We start from the raw sequence: 14,125 nt of genomic DNA on the forward strand, positions 1-14,125 counted from the left end.
TATGATTAAGTTATGCTCTGTGCAAAATTCTACCAGGCGGCTTCCTCTTTCATTTTTTAGCCCTAATCCATATTCACCTACGTTTCCTTCTCTCCCTTTTCCTACTCTCAAATTCCAGTCACCCATGACTATTAAATTTTCATCTCCCTTCACTACTACCTGAATATATTCTTTTATCTCATCACACATTTCATCAATTTCTTCATCATCTGCAGAGATAGTTGGCATGTAAACTTGTACTACTGTAGTAGGCGTGGGTTCCGTGTCTATCTTGGCCACAATAATGCGTTCACTATGCTGTTTGTAGTAGCTTACTCGCACTCCTATTTTTTTATTCATTATTAAACCCACTCCTGCATTACCCCTATTTGATTCTGTATTTATTACCCTGTATTAACCTGACCAGAAGTCTTGTTCCTCCTGCCACCGAACTTCACTAATTCCCACTATATCTAACTTTAACCTATCCATTTCCCTTTTTAAATTTTCTAACCTACCTGCCCGATTAAAGGATCTGACATTCCACGCTCCGATCCGTAGAATGCCAGTTTTCTTTCTCCTGATAATGACGCCCTCTTGAGTAGTCCCTCCCGGAGATCCAAATGGGGGACTATTTTACCTCCGCAAGGCCGTTTTCGTTAGTGTTACAGGGCCAGATCAGTCAATCATCCAGACTGTTGCCCCTGCAACTACTGAAAAGGCTGCTGCCCCTCTTCAGGAACCACACGTTTGTCTGGCCTCTCAACAGATACCCCTCTGTTGTGGTTGCACCTACGGTACGGCTATCTGTATCTATGAGGCACGCAAGCCTCCCCACCAACGGCAAGGTCTATGGTTCACTGGCGGGGGAGTAGGGGGGGGGGGGGGGGGCAGAGTTATTATGGGGTGCAATTCGGCAAAATACAAGAAGCATTGAGCATATGAGGAGAGGAGTATGGGCATTATTTTTTCATACTGCATCAACAAATGAGCACCCACAACATGCACTGTGCCCCTCTGGTGATGACTCATGGTGTAAGTACCAATCAGGAAAGGAATATGCCCATAAAAACTGTTTGCCAAATGTTGTAATTAATGCAATTAAGTCCATATTCAGAGATTTATCATAGCCAAGTTTATTGGAAACGTGTTTACATGGGAAAACAAAATCCAAATGAAAGTGTAAATAATTTAATTTGGATTAGGATTCCCAAAAGTGTGTTTGTACAGATAAAAACATTGCATTTTGAAGTGTATGATGCAGTGGCACCATACAATGAAGGAAACATTATCAAATGTGATTATTTTGAAACGTTTAGGTTTCCAACCAGGACACAACACCATTTCCACAATGTGCCTAATTGATGGAAGACTAAGAGGTGCAGGAAGAAGAGACAAAAGCTTACAACATGCAGCAAAAGGGAAGAAAAGACCAGTGAAAAGGAAACTAACACTGGAAAAGAGGATGATGCTGATAATCCATCATATGGGACAGGAACGTATTAAAAAACTTTTGAAGCCACTTCCTGTAACTTTAAAATTTTCATCTTTGAGGAATATTTTCTCAAAAACTGCTAACAGTATATCAATAAAATTTATAGACAATATTGTTTATTTCTTTTCCTTGGTTTTTATAACAAATTGTAAAAAATATTGTATAATTCAAGACTTATAGAAGAAAATGTGCAAAATCTCAGAGAAAAAATAAGCATCTGTTCTCAAAAAATTGTAAAACAAAAATCAATAAATATTTCTTAACATGGCATTATAACGTTTTAGAGAAATATTCACTGAACATGTAGTCCAAATTTCAGAGCAATGTGTTTAATGGTTTTGGAAAAAATGTTCCTTTTATCTGCTAAAATTAACATGGAGGTGATGGATCGTTCCAGCTCCCCTTAACAGGAATTCATCTTTCATTTTCATCTGCCATTGAGTCTCCACCTTTCAGCCAAGCACTCACACTCAAAAGCAACTGAGAAATTCAAGAAGTATTTGAAAAGTGCAAACTTACAAAACAAATGCAGCAAACAAAAAATTGCTGCACTCTCATGACTTGCATAGTGTATGTGAGTAATCAGAAACCTCTCTTCTTGACCACAGGAAATCATTATGTACTGCATACAGTATTAACTGACATAAAAGAAAATCTGCAATCAAGTGCAGTTCAGCAGAGCACGCTGTGCCTCTAAAAATGAAGAGAAGAAGAGCAGTTTTTACAGTTCAGTCTCACAATGCGCCTCTAAAAGTAAATTTAAGCCGACACCATATGTGCACTGTCACTTTAGGGCAAAAAGGGTTGTCAGCAAGGAAAGTTGCCCTCCAAATTTGCATATGATGTATCAAAGAACTTTGAACATTTGACTGTTATTGGGACAAACAAAATACTGGCAATCTCACTTAAAGTTGTTGCCCACAGTGAAGAGCACCACATTATTACTGCTACATACAAATTATGGCTCATACATACACTAAGAAGAATGCAAACAGAACTTTGTAGTGGCTTCTTGGAGGCAGGGCAGGCTGCTTGGATCCACGGATCTGCGAAGATGTGCATTTATGAATAGACTGCCTTCATATAATTTTGTTTTTATTTCACAGTAAAGGTATTTAGTTTCATAAAGCTTATTCCAGAGGCTAACGCATTTTACACCAAGTTTCCTTTTCACACCAGTTTCGTGAATCCAAGAGAGAGTGAACAGTGAACTGGAATATTTGCCTGTTCAACACATGTACGACAGATGAGGTACCGAAGATCCAGTCTCCCTTTCAGATTTGACTTCGGATCCAAAGGCAACTTGGCCTGGGAAACAAATAAAGCCGATGATCTACTCAACCTTAGCTTCATTTCTGTCCTGGTATCAAGCCATCACCCCCCCCCCCCTCCCCCTCCACAGTGTAGTGTAGCACGAGATTCTCAGGAATAACATGCTCCACTACTATCCTCTTAGGTCAACTAAAGATGCTTGTGAAAGTTGAAAACTTACTTTAGGTAGTTAGTAGCTAGTAGACAGGGATCACACAACTGTGCACACTTTGAGGATTAAATAAGCGTGGACACAGAACACTGGCCAAGTGTGATGGTGATCCAGTGTCTCCATCTCCTGTGAAGCCATCTCCTGTGAAGGGGTTGCTTATGCTCCAGTGACATGGCTTGGCAGTGTTTTGGATGGCAATGTCAAGACCCGAGAAAACAACTGAAACTTTTTTAAGTCTGAAATGTAACTTTATTTGACATACTCTTTGAGGTGATGTCATAAGATTCACTCCAGATATGTTGCTCTAATTAATGAGAGATCTGTTGCCCCACTGGGTAATTGTTTTATTTGTGTGGGCACGTGCGCGCGCATGTGCGTGCACACTTTGAGAGTTTATGGGCACTTAACAATGAGGTTATCAACGCCCTTACAAATATTGAAACAAACAAACACAAATGAAAGGGCTAAGAATGTTGTCACACCATGAGGCATAATCCTAAAAATGAGACTCACTCATATACTCCCTCCCAAACCATGTGCACGGACACTCACAATTACTGTATCTCACATGCCATAAGACAAGAGAAAGGGTGAAAGATGCTAAACCTGGGACTAAAACATAAGAAAAATGACGGTATAGCTAAAATAACAGCACAGAGAAATGTGATTGGCAGACCAGTTACAAAAAATATGGGTGAGCCAGTCACCCGTTAACACATTAAGAATATCTCTCTAAAATTTTAGGAAACAAGTTGGACATATAACAAAACCTTAAAACTCTAAGCACATTTGTTTGAATGTCACTTAAGATAAATGATAGCTCTGTCAGCAAATTGGTGACTGCCCTCTGGTCTGAAAATAAAACACAGTTATCTGTACACCACAAGCACCACATACTGGAGGGTCTTCTCACTGGAGCAAGAAGGTACTGTGCAGATCTGTTATTATCCAATGTCCCTGTTGTGTAAAACTTCATACACAACAGTAAGAAGAGGTGGGCTACAGAGTGGTGCACGGACTGTCACCATGGGAAAGCCAGACAGGAGCAGAAATGATTAGCGACCAAGTTCGCAGAGTAAACAGAAGATTTACTTAACTTGTATTTCTCCAAGCATATGACGACTCATTACAAACACTGCAGCAAGGAATAACATCCAGTTCTCAATATCAACAATTATTAGGCTCTCTGAACTTAAGCACGAACATCGGTCTCCGAGCCATGACTAGACATAGTGTCATGTAGTGCAGATGCTCCAAGCGCGAGTGGGTTTCACCTGCCACCAGCCATCCCATAATGCAGCGGCAAAGAGTGCTTGTGGTACCAAGCTGGCAGAGATGTAGCTCAGCGGGCATGCTCCATAGGGTCCACCAGATGCCGCGCGACCACTATCAGCGTCTGATGGAAACTTACAATTACATTGCCAACTTTGATGCCCATGCGGTGGTATCAATAGATGATACCACAGTCCCCAACAAGATATTTTGCATTAGAGTCAAATTCTATAATCTTTCAGTCAAGTCCAACACATCAGCTGTTTCTGACTCCTCTGGATGTAAAAAAAGTAAAAGGTTTTCAATACTTTCTCCTTCTCCATTAACAACTGCACTCAGTCAAGCAACCTGTGTCCTGAAACATCACCATGAAACTACTTTGCTGTCAGTTTCCGAAGATCTGCCTTTGATGACAATAATGTCTGGAGATCCATTGAAGCCAATCACAGTTTCAGTGAATTGCTCATTCAATTGTGTGGAACTATTATGGGAAGCTGAAACATTTTTGAACATCACATCGATTTATGTCACTTTAGCATGTTTTTTGAGGCTTTACAGGAACAATACACTTGTGGTGCTGACTGGTTTCCAGAAAACTTTATGACCCTAAACTAAAACCCTGGCACTTCTCCCAAATTCCCTGAGGTGTTCACCATTATGCACAAAATCCTTAATCATAACTTCCTCACAGTTTCCTTGTATCTCACAGCCACTACTGTTTGGCATCTATAGAAAATTATGACAAAAGAATTAAGAAACATTTTGGACGACTACCATACAGCACCTGTGATAATATTGCAGAGAAGGTGGGTAGTCTGCATCATGTTAGGCAGTGTATTACATTCTTGTCTATACAGTACTACAATCAGACACTGTGCCAATTTAGACTGATAGTTATGTTCAAATTCAATCTGCAAAAGATGCTGATAATATCAAACACCACACATGACCTGCCCACTGACCCAACTAATACTGTCAAGCACTTGTCTCATATCTAACAGATAGTCTGGTGCAAGTTTCCAACACAATTGACAATAGAATTAAGGGCTGCTCTTTCCAATGGTGTAGTAGTCTTTTAAATAAATTATGAGTTTCAAATACCCCTTTTGCAAAACTGCAGCTGTAGTGCAATTACATTCATTCCAGTGTTGCCATTAGGGTAAACACCTGAATCCATGCATATTTAAATAAATTATTTTTAACAGACACTGCTGTTCTTCCCTTCAGCAAGAAACTCTTCCAGATGAAACATGCTGATCCATACATCTGCTGTCACCTGTTCACTTCAGCAACTGAAGCTGTCAATGTAATGACTGTTTAACATGATTTTCTCCCATATTGTTCATATTTTGTTGAAAAACATTTCATCACAAATAACAGCTCTCTTTTACTTTTTATATACACACAAAAGCAAGTAGGATTCTGCAATCCATTTCTTCAAATTTATTTGTTTGCAAAATCATACTGAATTTTTTAAAAACCCAGAGAGGACTAGTACATATATTTCAGTCGATGAACAGAGTCAGGTAAGATGTTTCTAATGTAATTTGAAGATAGACTGTTTTGAAATGAAGAGTAATCTTACTAACATCAACTGATTAGTTAATTATGCATTAATTAGGTGGGATTTTGTTACCTGTTCCTTTTCTGCTCTTTTTTTCTTAAGCTCATCCACTGCCAACTCATACTCTATTTCAAAGGCATCTCGGCGTTGCAGGGCTTCTTTCACTGCTTGAATGTATAGCAGATACTCCTTCAATGGCTAAAAATATAAAAAGTAATGAAAAACAAAAAATACTTTCTTTAAGATACTATTAATAATGTAGAAAAACGATTGTTTACCTGTACAAAGCTCGGGTTAGCAGCAGCAAGAACATTATGCAGCGAACGAGAATTATGTTCAACAGCACTTGCCAAAGCAAGCAATACTGGACTAAGTTCTGGCTCAGATGCAGACCACAAGGTAAATATAGGGTGCATCTGGTGCATCTCATATAAATATTCTGGAAAATTATAAATTCAAGTGAGAATTATAAGGTACATAGAAAGAATAATATTTTAGAGGTTCACATCTCATAATAGCATATTTGCAAAATGTGGCTCATTACCACAAATACATTAATTTTTCGGAAGATTTTTAGATTCGCTAATCTTGATTAACAAAAAGTAATTCATAATTGTAACTAGTCACAATACTCTAATTCTCTGAAACAATGAGATCTTAATACTGCTATACTATGACAAGATGAAAAGTTCCTAGCACAGCATGAAGTGCCACACATTTCATTCAAATGGCTAAACTATGATGATATGAAATCTTAAAATTCTGTTTTTGGGCAGTGAAAACAGAAATTCATTGAAAGTTGATGAAGGGTTATAAGGAATTTGCCCTCCTTCATTTTCAATAGATAATAAATGGTCAGCTGAATTCAAAACAGTCACACACACACACACACAAAGGTGGACTGCAGTGCCAGGTCACTGGCGTTGGATGGGTCAATGTAGCCATGTGTGTGTGCGCACCTGCACATGTTATTACTTTGCAAAGCTGAGTTACATTTTCAGTATTTTCATGTGCCTGCCAACAGATCAGTGCAAACTATATGGCAAGTTGTTACCTGTACCACTAGCACTATTTGCTTCCCTGTTGCAAGATTCCAAGCAACGTTGTGAGCAGATGATGGTGACGACTTTTTGGGCAACAGTGTAAGGATGTAAACAGTGTGACATGTGGAAGTTTTGGTCGGTCCAGGAAGCCTGTATTGATAGCTGAAGTAATTAAGGCAGCCTCCCACAATAAGGTCTGAAACCCAGGTTCACACGTCAGTAATGGGTAGTAGATTTATACCTAAAACAGCTGATATCTGAATTTGCTGTCAGAAAATTAATTTTGAAGTATTCTGTATAGCTGTGGGTCATGTGTTCTTTCAGACATGCATGAAGAAATACGAGGTCTGTACAAAAAATTCCATAAATTTGTCCACAAAATTTTTCTATACTTACCTTTTACTTATTGTGCATCGTCTCCTTCAAAATACTCTCCTCCACAATTGATACACCACTCCCGACATTGTTTCCACTTCCAGTCTTGGTATGGCTTTTGCCAGATCACATGAAGCGCCATTTGTGAATTTTCTTTAGTCTCGTCTATCGTCGCAAATCTTTGTCCTTTCCACATATCAATATCATAACAATAGATCCATGACTGATCACCAGTTACGATTATCTTATAGAACATCTCGTTCTCATTTGCACAATACAAAAGCACAGACTGCAAGGTGAAGATCTTTCTGGTCTTGACTCATGAGCCGTGGGAACAACTTGGCAGCAACGTGCTGCATTCCAAGATGCTGCGTGAGCATTTCATGATATGACCCAACTAAAATGTTACATTCTTCTACAATCTCTCTGACAGTCAGTCTTCGATTGGCACACACAATTTCATTGATGTTCCTGACATCAACGTCGCTGATAGACGTTGGAAGGCGTCCTGAACGAGGGTCATCTTTAACTTCTGTCTGGCCATTTTTAAACTGTGTGAACCATTTGTAACACTGAGTAAGGTTTAGTTACTCATCACCATAGGCTTCCTGCATCATTTGGTGTGCACGCGCACTCAGTACAGCTCTGAATGATCACTAACAGACATACAGTAATGAAACTTCCGGCAGTTACACATGAAACACAGGGTTGTGCAGGGATGCCAACTGCATTTCGCTCGACCACACCACTGGCACGGAATTATGAATGTTCTGGAATTTTTTGAACAGACCTCGTGCTTAAGATGCCTCCATTGCAAAAGGAAAGAAAAAAATAAATCCTCTTCCTTTCAACCAATGCTTCTACACACGATGTTCCAGCACAAAGGTAACAGAGACCAAGTTATTGGAACATCTACATCAGATATGGCACCTGCTGTCTTCCCAGTAATCTAACAGTTACAGATTTATTGCTGGAATTGTTCTGGGTCAAATTTTGGCGTTACGGAACTGGTATTTTGCAGACCTCTAGGACTTTCACTTGGAAGATAAAATCCACTCCCTAGAAAAAGCTGTACATGTCACCTAGACCTAATAAATCAAACCACACAAAAATTTGAAACTTAACTTCATTAACTGAACGTGGTGGTAGAGGGTGGAAGGGGACAAGGTATTCCATCGTCACGATGAGAAATCACCACCTTCCTCTCACACCCAATTTATTTTTGTCTGTGGTGCATCAGCAATATGGGAAGAAGAAATAAAATACCAGAACTATGCAAATTATATTAACAATACTATCAAAATTTCAAAGTCACATCTTTTAAAAGTCAGTTTTTTTACAGCAGTAGATAGTAATGAACATGCTTAACATTTGTGCAGATAGCGGCTTGAATTTACAACACTTTAGGATTATTCCAGGATAAAAATAACCAACTTTATAAGAGAATATTCATTCTTCTGGATAAAGCAAAACTGATAGAAAAAACGCATAACTCAATTTAACTAGATCATACTGCTCAACCCTTGAAATTAATAATCATGTTATACAACTGCATTATTATCATTAATATACACTACCTGATCACAGCTAATCAGACAACCCTATGTAATGTGGAATTGACCACTGGATGTCACCAGTATAAAAGGAAATGTGGGTACTGTGTTGTCAGTATAGAAGAAGTAACAGCAGACTGGGTCAGTTAGGAGAGCTTAGTGACTTCATATGAGGACTAGTCATTAGACGTCACCTGAGTAGCAAATCCATCAGGGACATTTCAACAATTCTAAAGCTGTCCAAATTGACTGTTTCTGATGTGACTGAAGAGGAAATGCAAAGGAACAACTACAGCTAAACAAAGACCAGGAAGACCTCATTTACTGATGGACAGGGACCATTGAAGAGCATTGTGGAGTGTGGTTGTAAAATATCGCTGGAGTTTTGAATTGCTGCTAGCAATCCAGCTAGCACAGTGACTATGCCTAGGAAGTTCTGAAGAATGGGGGTGCAATGGTCTAGTACACATTTCTGTACTCAAGGCTATGCAAAGCTGGAGGTGGTATGAAGAGCTACTCCATTGGACAGTGGACGACTGAAAACAAGTCATTTGGAGTAATGCACCACACTATACCCTGTGGCAATCCAATGAAAGGGTTTGGATTTGGAAAATGCCTTGAACATTACCTTCTTTCATAAGTAATGCCAATAAGTGGAATAGTATGAAGGAGGCAGTGTTACAGTATACGGGTGTTTTTCAAGGTCCCTTGATTTTGATTAAGAAAATGCTAAATGCAGGATATGAACACATTTTGCAGCATTGTGTATAGTAGAGGAACAGCCTGGAAATGATGATTGTTTCAGCATGACAATGCACCCTGTCATAAAACAGCTTCTTTAGGACAATACTCTGTGGACAATAACATCCCTGAAGTGGACAATAACATTCCTGAAGTGGACTTACCTGCCCAAACTTGATATGAACACATGAAACAATTTTGGAATGAATTAGACTGTTTAATCTGGTGCAGACAGAGTCCTACATCATTACCTTGCCTAGTTTTCTCTCTCTAAGAACTGGCTGCCATTCCTCTACAGACATTCAGACATCTCACCAGAAGTGTTCTCAGGTGTGTACGCGCGCGCGCGCACACACACACACACACACACACACACACACACACACACAAATTAGGTCGTCAACAACATACAGCAAGAATCACCACCAACAGTAATGAATATTTTTTTCCATTGCTAATCCTTTTTATTTTGTGAGAGATTTTCAGATTTTGTTCTGAGAGAGATTACTTTACAAGCAAGTAATTGGAATTTGAACATCCACGAGTACAGGAAGTACCAAAGTACATTCCAAAAGTTATCTTTAAGAACTTGCAGCACAATGATCCATTGCTTAAATGTAGATAGAAGGATGTTTAAGTATTCAATGATTTGACGATTTCATAACTGGTAACTCAAACACAGTCATCGAGGAAATCAGTCTATCAAATCAATAATGAGAACCCACAAAAAATTATTATGAAATGATACAACACCCACAGAAGCCACAATAAATAATGAAATCATGTTTATTTCTGAATGTATACACACTTGCAAGTTGTATATTGCCTGAAAGCATGTATGTTTCTCAGCGTGAAACACCTGCTGTCAGTTTTCCTAGAGAGCATAAGGGTGTCTACATAGTTGTGAGCAATGTGGTCCAAAGAATGCTCAGGCAAGGTTCACCGTTTCATTTTTTATTTTTCCCCACGGGACTGTTAAGGACATTGCTCACAAATGTATATGTACCTGTAAGTGTTTTACTCCTGTACTTCACACTACACTGAAGAACCATATGAGAACACAAAATTCAATTTCTGAGTTAAGTTATTTAAATAGTTTGTGCAAAGCTCTTTCCTCTGCGAGGAATGTTGGACAGATGGAAGGCAGACTAATGTACAACATCTTACTGAAAATGAAGTCATTACAGACTCAGCAAATACTCACACTAGAAAAAGATAGGACAAGAAATCAGTCTTTTCAAAGAAACCATCCCAGAATTCCCATTGAGCTATTTCTGGGAACCACAATGAATGAACACATGGTACTTATTCGGGAAAATACCGAAGTTCTCAAGTTCAAGAAACAGAACCCACTTTCTCTCCTAATGCCAGGATAATGTTCATAAATCAAATTTCACAACAGGGAAATGATGAGAACTGTTTTGTAGACAGAGGCTGGGGCCTCTCTTTCGTAATATTCTGCATAATACTGGGGCTTGTTTTATTTCAATTTTCCTCTTTCCATCTACTGGATCCCATTTTCATTGTTAAATATATCTCAAAATTTTCTTAAGGAGAATTCTACCAAATTTTCAGTAAAGTTTTTTCATTGTAAGTTTACAGTAGTGTAACATAGTACACATCTAATGCTTTTGGTTATCTTATTCACATAAGCAATAACATGTTCAAAATGTGACAGGTGCTTTCAGTAAATGGGCTCAGATCTTTCTTATGTCTGATTAATTTGAGGTATAAGTACAGGGTTGTCCTATAAGTACAGGATTATGATGGACTCATTTTCAAAACTTTGTATTTATTCAAGTACAAATCCAAACTGAACAAGATTTATACCAATGAAAAGATGAGGTTTCAAAATTTTTTTCATAATGTTTGATATCAATTTAATAAATTTAATAATTTGTATTGAATTAGTTTTTAATAATTATTTAATAATTATAAATGTGATAAATGTTAGAAAAGTTCAATGTGCCCACTGTTGGCTGCACAGCAAAGATTGACGCGTTAGCCAAATTCGTCATACACACGCAAAAGCGTAACTGCTGTTACTGAGTGCACAGCAGCAGTGATCCAGTTGTGCAGATTGTTCAGAGTGGTTGGCAGAGGTGGGATATAAACAGTTTAATTCACATAGCCCTATAAGAAATAGTCTCAGAGTGTGAGATTAGGAGATCTTGGTCACCGGAAGTGCAGAGCCAGGTCCTGAAGTCCCCTGCAACCGATTCAGTGCTGAGGAAGGGAGTCATTCAAAAAGCCTCATACATCACAGAGCCAATGGAGCAGAGTTCCAGCCTGTTGGAAAATGAAGTCCTGGGAATCTTCCATGACTTGAGGGAACAGCCATTGTTCCAACATGTCCAGGCACGTGATTCCCATTACAGTTATTTCCACAAAGAAAAATGGTCCATAAACCTTTGTATGAGTTATGACACAGAACACATTGATCTTCGGTGAGCCTCTTTTGTGTTGCAATAGAGGATGTGGACTTTCCAAACCCCATAAGTGAACATTGTGTCTGTTAACTTTTCCACTAAGGTGGAACATCGATTTACTGCTAAAACTTACACGCTATAGAAATGCGCCATCCTCCATCTTTGCTAGCACATAACCACAAAATGCGAGACTCTTCTCTTTGTCATTGGGGTCGAGAACCTGCACAAGTTGTAATCGGTAGGGTTTGTACAGCAAACGCGGTCTCAGAATGTTCCATACAGTTGGTTGGGGTATTCCAAGTTCTCAACTGGCTCTATTGGTAGACTTAGTGGGCCTGTGCACAAAACTTTCTTGAATGCATTGGACATCATCCTCTGATACATGCGATTGCCTGTGCTTCTTCCTTTTCACACACTCACAGTCTGTTTAAACTGCTTAAATCAATGGCTAATACTTTTGCGAGTTGTTGAACACTGAATTTGGTATGAAATGCCCCCTGCTCAGCAATTTCCGCCTCACTTTTCGCGAACTCAATAACACAGAAAACCTTGTGCTCAACAGTCACCATCTCACACACAACTTGACAGTAAAACAGAATGACGGCCCTATTGCCACACGATCTCTACCAGCCACTTCTGAAACCATCACTGCCCGCCCACTGCCACCTGCCAAAAACTTTGAAACTTCCTCTTTTCAACTCGTATAAATCTTGTTAATTTTGGATTTGTACTTGAATACATATGAATTTTTGAAAATGAGTCCATCATTTAGAATAACCCTGATAATAAGTACACACATTTCTTGTGTGTATGTTTACCTTGGCTTTATATCATACACCATTTGATGATGTTTTGTTCTGTAACTGAGTCATTTCAGCACTGCAAATGTTATATGAGTGATACTTTACTCAAGTTTAGTGCTGACTTGGGGGGGTGGGAGGGGGGGGGGTATGTCTAACTGCAGCCATGATATGTGGTAATGGTGTTATTCTTTTTCTACCTGCACACCCTTCAATGTGACATCTTCCCCACTAACAGATTACTTCAATGATACCATGGTTCTGGAAGTCTGCATTTTGACTGTTCTCTCTCATCTGTGGAAAGAAGAAGTCACTGTGTGCCATTGCAGGAAAACATGACAGATTGAGGTGAAATCTGATAGCCCAAACAAGCAGCATGTGTTACTGTGTGTCCTATTCAGAGTGAGCTGAGGTGGTAATGTGGAGCAAAAGAAGCCCTTTGGCAGCTTCACACAACACTTTGTCCTGTAATCTCATCCAGAGATTTCTGTAGTATGCTCCTGTGACAGCATGCCTCTTGCAGGCATTATCTATTTGAACCAAAACATAGCAGTCCCAGAGTACACTCGGCATCACCCTGACTGGTGATAGTTGTATCTTCACGTTTACTGGTATGGGTGGTGGTGAATCCATATATTTATCCTGTGCAGTTTGCTTCTGTGTCTCGGGATCATAATCTTACATCTAGCACTTGTTCATTGTCATTAGGTGGCTTTAGAAGCAGTCTGACATGGCTGCAACATTTCAGATGCTGTGTCAGTTAGCACGCTTTTTGAATGGGTGTGGACAGTATTGAACCCACCTGGCTGCAACCTCTGTCGTGTTCAAAATGTTTTGCACGATATTGAAAACTCATCCACAGCTAATTTTCATTTTCATTTTATTTTCTTAATGTCAATACACTGGTCTTCAAGCGTCACGGCCTCCACTTGTCTTGTGATTCCTCGTTCTTCACAGAGAAATAGTCTGCTACATCGTTATTCATTATTCAGTCTCGTTTGACCACACTGAAAGTGTCTATGTCACCTAACCACTGTATCGCAAGATGGTGCACTGCAACTGCACACTTCCATCAATTCTGCATGGACTGTTGCAGCATTGTCCATCATCAAATTCAGAAAACAAAATATGATATGATACTCCACTTTATCAATGGGCTGCGTCTTTTTATTTTGGCAGTGCATGACAGAATTGTGGTACATAGATTGAATATGTGCCATGACTGCAGACATGTAGATGCAAACCAACAAAAAATTAATTACACAACTTTATTTCTTTGAGGTCATAATTAAAACATCATGAATATCACTTGTTTGACTGACTGTCTCAGTTTCAATTGTCATGTACATCGATCAAGAAGGCATATGAAATCTACTTAAAACAGTATCCAA

The 14,125-nt window shown here is 39.1% G+C and overlaps 1 protein-coding gene across 1 annotated transcript in view; it reads right to left on the reverse strand.

Moving 5' to 3' along the window:
* Positions 1-14,125, reverse strand: part of LOC126470152 (sorting nexin-7-like) — a 144,413-nt gene that overhangs the window by 61,825 nt on the left and 68,463 nt on the right. The window contains exons 6-7 of the mRNA XM_050097770.1: positions 6,072-6,232; positions 5,866-5,991 (exon numbers count right to left, since the gene is read on the reverse strand). Coding sequence (XP_049953727.1) covers positions 5,866-5,991; positions 6,072-6,232 — 287 coding nt within the window. The remainder of the gene's footprint in view (positions 1-5,865; positions 5,992-6,071; positions 6,233-14,125) is intronic.

Source organism: Schistocerca serialis, chromosome 3 (genome assembly GCF_023864345.2).
Source record: "Schistocerca serialis cubense isolate TAMUIC-IGC-003099 chromosome 3, iqSchSeri2.2, whole genome shotgun sequence".
NCBI classification, from domain to species: Eukaryota; Metazoa; Arthropoda; class Insecta; order Orthoptera; family Acrididae; genus Schistocerca; species Schistocerca serialis.